The sequence below is a fragment of the Engraulis encrasicolus genome, chromosome 10 (assembly GCF_034702125.1).
Source record: "Engraulis encrasicolus isolate BLACKSEA-1 chromosome 10, IST_EnEncr_1.0, whole genome shotgun sequence".
NCBI classification, from domain to species: domain Eukaryota; kingdom Metazoa; phylum Chordata; class Actinopteri; order Clupeiformes; family Engraulidae; genus Engraulis; species Engraulis encrasicolus.
The window spans coordinates 37466813-37474312 of NC_085866.1; the positions used below are offsets into that span (position 1 = coordinate 37466813).

The window sequence follows — 7500 nt, forward strand, 5'->3', positions numbered from 1 at the left end:
GAAGTTTGTTAGTTTGTTTCCCGATCCATCATGTTGACTCGAGATGCAAAACCAGCTCTCCATCAAGATTTAGATGGAATTTTTAAAAATTCTTTAGACCGACCTCTCCAACAACAAAATGAAATAGATGTTTCCCGGACTTTATCTCATTTGTGATATAGTCTGCTGATAGCTAGGCCACTTTAAGACGTGTGTAAATTGGCATCCGCTGGTTTAGTGAATTGGGCGGAGCAAATACCTGGCATGAAGTTTGCTTTTACTCGACCGGAAATGTCCACCTGTGCTTTTGTTCTCACTGTTTCTGTACGATGTGGTAACCCAAGGGGTATTCATTCCTCCCTCTCCAGCCATCTTGCTTTTGACGTGTTCTTAAATCCACCTTTCTCTTTCTCCCTTTTGTACCCCAATCACTCACCCAACCAACCCTCCTCTCCTCCTGCCTGGGCCCCCCATTTCCACTTGGAGAAGAAGGTGTACACACTGAAGAAGCAGAAAGTGATCTAGGTACAGTTGCCCCCTCCGTTGCCATGCTGCAGTCTCTTGTCTTTCGCTATGTTCTGTGCGTTTCTCGAAGCGTCGTTGCTAACAAAGTTAGCGACTTACTGGTTGCAGTGCAATTTCCCATTAGAAACCTACGAAGTGGCTAACTGGTTAGCAACGATGCTTTCGAGAAACAGGGTCCTGGTCTCTTCTCTTCTCTTCTCTTCTCTTCTCTTCTCTTCTCTTCTCTTCTCTTCTCTTCTCTTCTCTTCTCTTCTCTTCTCTTCTCTTCTCTTCTCTTCTCTTCTCTTCTCCTCTCTTCTCTTCATCTATTTGCTCTTCACCTCTCTGCTCCTCTATTCTCCTCTGCTCTGCTCTGATCTCTTCTTTTATCTTCTCTGCCATTAATATTTCTTCCCTTCAGTCATTGTGTTTGTTATTGGGACTGACATGTTCAGACAGAACAATCGATTTTTATTTGAATAATTTGAAACTAATTTTTGTTCCTTCTCCTGCATATATACTCAGAGGATCTCATTTAATGTGTTTTGCTGAGTTTTTTACTCCGCAACTTACACCCACACACACACACACGCACACACACACACACACACACACACACACACACACACACACACACACACACACACACACACCGTGTGTGCGTGTGCATGTGTGTATGTGTTCTTGTCTGTCTCTGTGTGTCCACACTTTTATTTGTCCACACTTTTATTTTCACACAGATTGTCCGTGTTGAGCACACAGATTGTCCGTGTTGTGTGGTGCTAACCTAATGAGTGCCTTGTTAGGCTGGTTGTATGGGCGGGTGCAGTAGCCATTAGATAAGGTGGCTCATGGTGACATGGTGGCCAGCATGGTGGCAGAATTAAATGGTAATGCACACAGTGGCAAGTTATCTATTGTGGACCTCCTCGAACCACCTCCCAGCAAACCTGTGCGTGTGTGTGTGTGTGTGTGTGTGTGTGTGTGTGTGTGTGTGTGTGTGTGTGTGTGTGTGTGTGTGTGTGTGTGTGCGTGTGCATGTGTGTGCGTGCGCGTGTGTGTGCGTGTGTGTATCTGCGCGTTCGTGTGCGAGAGAGAGAGAGAGAGAGAGAGAGAGAGAGAGAGAGAGAGAGAGAGAGAGAGAGAGAGAGAGAGAGAGAGAGAGAGAGAGAGAGAGAGAGAGAGTTATTATCTGTATTGTTACATATTCACCAGAACACATATATGTGTGTGTATGCTGTGTATCTTGTGTTCTGGGGTCACACTGTCTTTTCTAAATTCAGTTGTTGGAGTACCACATTTTTTTGTGGGTGGAATTTTTGACAGCATTCTATATTTATACCATCCACCACAGCACTTGTTTCATTCATTTAGTAAGTCAGACACACTGTTAAGAAGCGGACAGAAGCGGAAAGTCAGCAATACAAGAGGAGAATGTTAAGTAGGGGAGTGAAAAATGTCCTTTAAAGGAACAGTCCACCGTGTTCCAGTAATGAAGTGTGTTCTTCTCTGACCTGAGATGAGCTCCTCCCGACCTGCCTCATCTTTGGACGCGCCCCCAGTCAGCAACGCGCGCGGCACAAACTTGTTAACCTTAGCTTGGCTCTGCTTTTGCCACCGGGCACATTCGGTGCCTTAAGTTAGAAGTGATTAAATTGTTCCTCGTGTTCCCTATTTAAAGACATGGGCTTTTTGGGCCTTTATTTCAGATAGGACAGTGAAGGTGTGACAGGAAGTGAGTGTGGAGAGAGATGGGGTAGGGTTGGGAAATGACCCCGTCCGGACTCGAACCGGGGTCCCCATGGGCATGTAAGCCCAAATGTGGGGGGCTTAGCGCGCAGCACCCCCCGTGTTCCCTATTTAAACATGCCCTGCACGACTTGTAAACCGATCCAAAAGTTGTTGCACAAAATCAAACGTGGCGATTTCCTGCCTGGATAAAGAAATGGCACTGTAATAGAACACATTCGGAGTACTTCGACTTCGATGGAAGGAGTGAAGATATCAATGCGTCGAAATACTCCAAATGTGTTACTACGCCTTTCATTACAGTGCCATTTAAAGTTCCTTTAAACCAGTGGCTGAGGCCAAGACCATGCTTTAACTTGTGAATCATGTCATCCAAGAGAGGGCCAGTCATGTGGTGGTGCATTGGATTTGGATTAAGAGCAATTCAAAATCAGGAGGACTGAAGCGTGCATAGCAAAGCTTGCACACTGATGCTTGCTCAGTGAAAACAAAACAAAAAAGATGTCCATACAAAAGTGGGTTTGCAATGGTCTCACAGTGTGCCGTATCATTTACAGAAGTGCAAACATTTCGGGTAAACCCATCCTCAGTGCAAAAAGAAGAAAACTTGTGAATCTATACATCACAGAGACCTGTCTTGAGTAGGCTTTATTAGCCACCTTCGGCGTTGCTTCTTGTCAGGCCGAGAGCAATGTAAATATCGTTTCTGATCTCCGGGAAAAAAAACGGGAATTCCATCCACTTTGTCGGAAACCAGTCAACCCGTAGCAAACCAAGGGAGGCAGGTCAACCATGCCGTCTGGGAAATGTTAATTGTTATGCTCTTGGTCAGACCAAATCTCGAAGAGATTTGAAAGTCGATGATAGTCAGGCTTTACTGTTGCTACCATTTTCCACTCCAAGCTAGAGTGTGATGAAGTGCATGGCTGTTTTGCATCACCCCAGGTGGCTGCTTCACACAATGGGCTGGTAGAGGTGGTTGGTTAAAAGTTTTTTCCCTGTAAACACACATTGCGGGTGCTTCCGTGATAAAGTACCAAATAAATGCAAGCCGGCATTGTTTGTTGTTGTTGCCTGGCTACTTCATTTGTCGCCATAGTAACAGGGCCATTACTGCGGTGGCTGCACAGCAAAGCGGCCTGGCCCCCGAGTTCATCAGTGAGCCAATGATTTGCTGATCAGCACAGGACCAGGTGGGCTGTATGTTAAGCAGACACTGTATTGGAGAATTGCAGGGAGTATTGATGTGTGTGCAGAATAGTGCGTGCGTGCGTGCGTGCGTGCGTGCGTGCGTGCGTGCGTGTGTGCGTGCGTGTGTGTGTGTTAGACAGAATGCACACAGTATCACTACTGGTTTACTTGGTTGTATGTTAACTGTGTACTGTATGTACTGAATGTGCGTTTTTAATATGTAGAAATGCACTTGAGGATGCAGGTAGGCTTTGGAAGATTTATGTTTGTATGACTTGAAACGATCACTCACCATGTCACTGTCACATGAACTGATCATGTCACTGGCCAGCGTCATTGGTGCCACACTTCCATCGAGGCCAGAATATGCATACGCCAACAACATTCATCATCTGCCGTGTGTTGGCTCTAACATCTCTTCCCCTCCTCTCCCCCACACACCTCCCCTCCTCTCTCTTGCACCTCTCCCTCTCTCTCCTCCTCCCTACCTTGCACTCTCTTTTACCTCTCTCTCTCTATCTCTCTCTCTCCCACCTTTGCTCTCTCTCCCTGTCTCTTACCCGCCCCTCCCGCCTTTATCTCCCTCCATCTCTCGCACTCCCATCCCTCTCTCTGTCTCTTTTTCTCTTCCCTCCCCCTTCTCTCTCCACAGAATTGCCACCTGGTTGGGAGAGGATAGATGACCCTGTCTATGGAGTGTACTATGTAGAGTAAGTGCAGCACCATCCTCCCCCCCCCCCCTCTCTCCCCCCCCCCCCCCCCCCCCCCCCCCCCTCTCTCTCTCTCTCTCTCTCTCTCTCTCTCTCTCTCTCTCTCTCTCTCTCTCTCTCTCTCTCTCTCTCTCTCTCTCTCTCTCTCTCTCTCTCTCTCTCTCTCTTCTTCTGTGTCATAATGCAATACAGCTTCATCAAATGCACTCACCTGTTGCTGTGTGATCTAGCACGCAATATTAATGAACAACTGTCAAGCCAGCCAGTGACTTATGATGGTGCAAACCGTGTGTGTGTGTGTGTGTGTGTGTGTGTGTGTGTGTGTGTGTGTGTGTGTGTGTGTGTGTGTGTGTGTGTGTGTGTGTGTGTGTGTGTTGTGTGTTGTGTGTGTGTGTGTGTGTGTGTGTGTGTGTGTGTGTGTGTGTGTGTGTGTGTGTGTGTGTGTGTGTGTGTGTGTGTGTGTGTGATTTTGGGGTGTTTCATGGGGTGGGTTGGGGGAGTTGTTTGTGGGTATTTGTATGTGTGCAATGAGAGAGAGAGAGAGAGAGAGAGAGAGAGAGAGTCTGTGTATGGCTCTTGCTTCGGGGATTTATTGGTGTGTGTTTATCGACGACCATGTGTGTGTGAAAAACACCCTGAAGACACTTTTCATCAGAGCCACAATTAATCTCTACCTCTCTATCTCGTTTGCTTTTCCCATTTTGTCCCCCTCCCTCCCTCCCTCCCTCCCTCTCTCTCTGCCCCCTCTCTTCTCTCCTCCCCCCCTTTACTCCCCCTTCCTCTCTCTTCCCTCCCTCTCCCCTATCTTATACATCTCTCTTTATCTCTCTCTACCTGAATTTCCCTCAATCTCTCATGTCTATATCCCGAGCTCTATTTTACTCTTTCTATTTCTTATGCCTCTGATTCCCTCTCTACCCTTCTCTCTACCTTTCTATACCTCTATCTCCTTAATGCCCCTTTCTCTATCTCTCTATCCATACCTCAATTTCCCTCTTTCTGTGTCTTAATCCCTCTCTCCCTCTCCTTCTGCTACCCTCTGTCTATCTCTCCATCCCCCTTCTTTCCATCCCTCTCTCCCCCTTACACCCTTCTCTATCTCTCACTGTCTGTCTATCCCTCCCTCTGTCTCTCTCTCTCCTTCTGTCACTCCCTCCCTCTTTCTCTGCCTGTTTGTCTGTATCTGTCTGTCTCTGTCTCTGTCTCTCTCTCCCTCTCTCTCTCTCTCTCCATCTCTCTCCCCCCACCCCCAGTCATATTAACAGGAAGACTCAGTATGAGAACCCGGTGTTGGAGGCTCGCCGTAAGCAGCAGCTCCAGTCCCATCAGCCACCTGAAGGTGAGCGCTACATCCGAGGTTCGTCCCGCGCACGCCTGCGCCTTCATTTCCTTACTTTTTGTTCTTCACGTCGTCGTCTCTGTCGTCCCGTCTGTCTGTGTTTATTTCTATATGCCCTTCTGCCAGTCTGTCTGTCTGTCTGTCTGTCTGTCTGTCTGTCTGTCTGTCTGTCTGTCTGTCTGTGTGTCCCCGCCAGCCCGTCTGTCTGTCTCTGCCTGTCTGTCTATGTGTATGTCTGTCTCTCTGTCTGTCATGTAGTCTGTCTACCTGTCTGTCTGTCTGCCTGCCTGTCTGCATGTTTGTGTGTCTGGTGGAGGTGTCTCTCTGTCCATCAGTCTTTCTGTCTGTCTTTTTTTCTGCCTGCCAATGTCTCTGTCTGTCTAGCCGTTCTGTCTGTCTATCTGTCCTCATGTCTGATGTAAGTGAAGCGTTTGATGCTCTCACAAAAGGCAGAGTGTCTTGAAAGTAGGAAGCAGAGAAGCCCCCAGATCAAAAGGACTCACGTTACTGAATGTGTGATGTGGTCTAGCTAGGCACGAGGCTGACTACTGCATCCCATACACACATACGAACACTGTACTCTGCCTTTTTATGCTAAATGTTTTCCCCTGATCATTTACTTATATTTGTAAAGGTGGGCAACCCTAAGTTCAGAGAGTCTAAATCGAGCTCTTCCATAGGCCTATATTGCTTCTATTTGTACCGTATATACTGTACACCAATTTATTCATTAGCTCACCTGCTAATTCTTCTAAAGTCAAATGGTATGTATGGAAGCAAGACCAAATAGTTTTCATTCATTCACTGATTCTCATAGAGAACTGAGATTCATTCACTGATTCTCATAGAGAACTGAGATGCTGCCTTCAAACTTGAAGGGCTGCAAAGGGGAATTCAGAGGAGTCTTTCTTCACCCCTTAAACAGGGATGGACCACATTAAACTAACTAACTTTTCTAAGGATTGAAAAAAACAACTTGTAGTGTTGCTTTTACATCACACTGTGTGTCTATGACCTTGAGGCATTACTGAACTGCTCACATCATTGTACCGTTGTAGTGGTTGACTCTTAGTCCTGAGTCTCCTCTAATGAATTGGGACTTCAACAAGTCAGAACAAACCTCAGTAGTCAACCGCTGAAGTCAGCCTTCACAGATTACACACTTTGCCATAATATGAAAATAAATACTTTGCTTGTTTGTTTGTTAGTTATTGTCTCCCCCCTCTAAATGAAATGTTAATGTGCCACTGCTGCGTCTGCAGTAAGCTGTTAGTGGCAATAATTTGCCTGTAATTGTGTGTCTCCGGCTGCAGGAGTGGAAGTCATTTGTAATCCCTAAGCTCCTCTTCAGCCTGCCAGGCCTCTGGAGGATAGATGCTGAGCTGAGGACAGCTAACTGCCATTTTCTCTTTTCCAGATTCAAATGCCTGTCACCACCTCAAGGCCAAACGCTAACATTTCTTTAACATAACATATATACACTTTTTCGTTTGACAAAATTTGTTTAAGTGGTGTTTTTTATGTGCTGTTTTGTATGTGTGCAGTGAGAGTACTGTATGTCTGTGTGCTGTTTTTTCAGTGTCGGCTTTGTTAAGTCTGTGCTAATGCTAACATTGGTGTGTGCAGTAAACATGGGTGTTCCAATAGTGCATTCCATTTGCAGCCAGTTGATTTTCTCATAATTTACCAAGCACAAGACTGAAACCAGATTTCATCTGCCACCCTACCCTTGGGGATACACAGTAGCGTCACCACAAGGCTTAGGCTGTAGTAAAATCAATGATTTTTTAAAGAGCTTTTTAGGCACTTTTTGTGTGACCTAATCAGTCACATGCATAATACAGCGTGGATGTAGTCAATAGATCAATAATATTCAGCTTGAGGTAGTCAAGATGCGCTTAATCTCCTTTGGGAGCAATACCGTGTCTATTTTACCCTACTCTACTCTACTCTACTGTGCTCTACTCTTCCCTACTCTACTCTACTCTACTCTACTCTACTCTACTCTACTCTACTCTACTCTACTCT

At 46.1% G+C, this 7500-nt stretch overlaps 1 protein-coding gene across 15 annotated transcripts in view; it reads left to right on the plus strand.

The window, feature by feature from the left end:
* The window catches only part of LOC134457044 (membrane-associated guanylate kinase, WW and PDZ domain-containing protein 1-like), a 230339-nt gene that overhangs the window by 146696 nt on the left and 76143 nt on the right, over positions 1-7500 (plus strand). For 4 of the 15 annotated variants that reach the window (XM_063208789.1, XM_063208797.1, XM_063208794.1 and 1 more), the window contains exons 7-9: positions 469-504; positions 4076-4133; positions 5387-5490. In XM_063208789.1, coding sequence (XP_063064859.1) covers positions 469-504; positions 4076-4133; positions 5387-5490 — 198 coding nt within the window. Of the gene's footprint in view, positions 1-397; positions 505-4075; positions 4134-5386; positions 5491-7500 lie in introns of all 15 variants that reach the window. The other 11 variants (XM_063208784.1, XM_063208785.1, XM_063208786.1 and 8 more) reach the window with 6 other exon arrangements.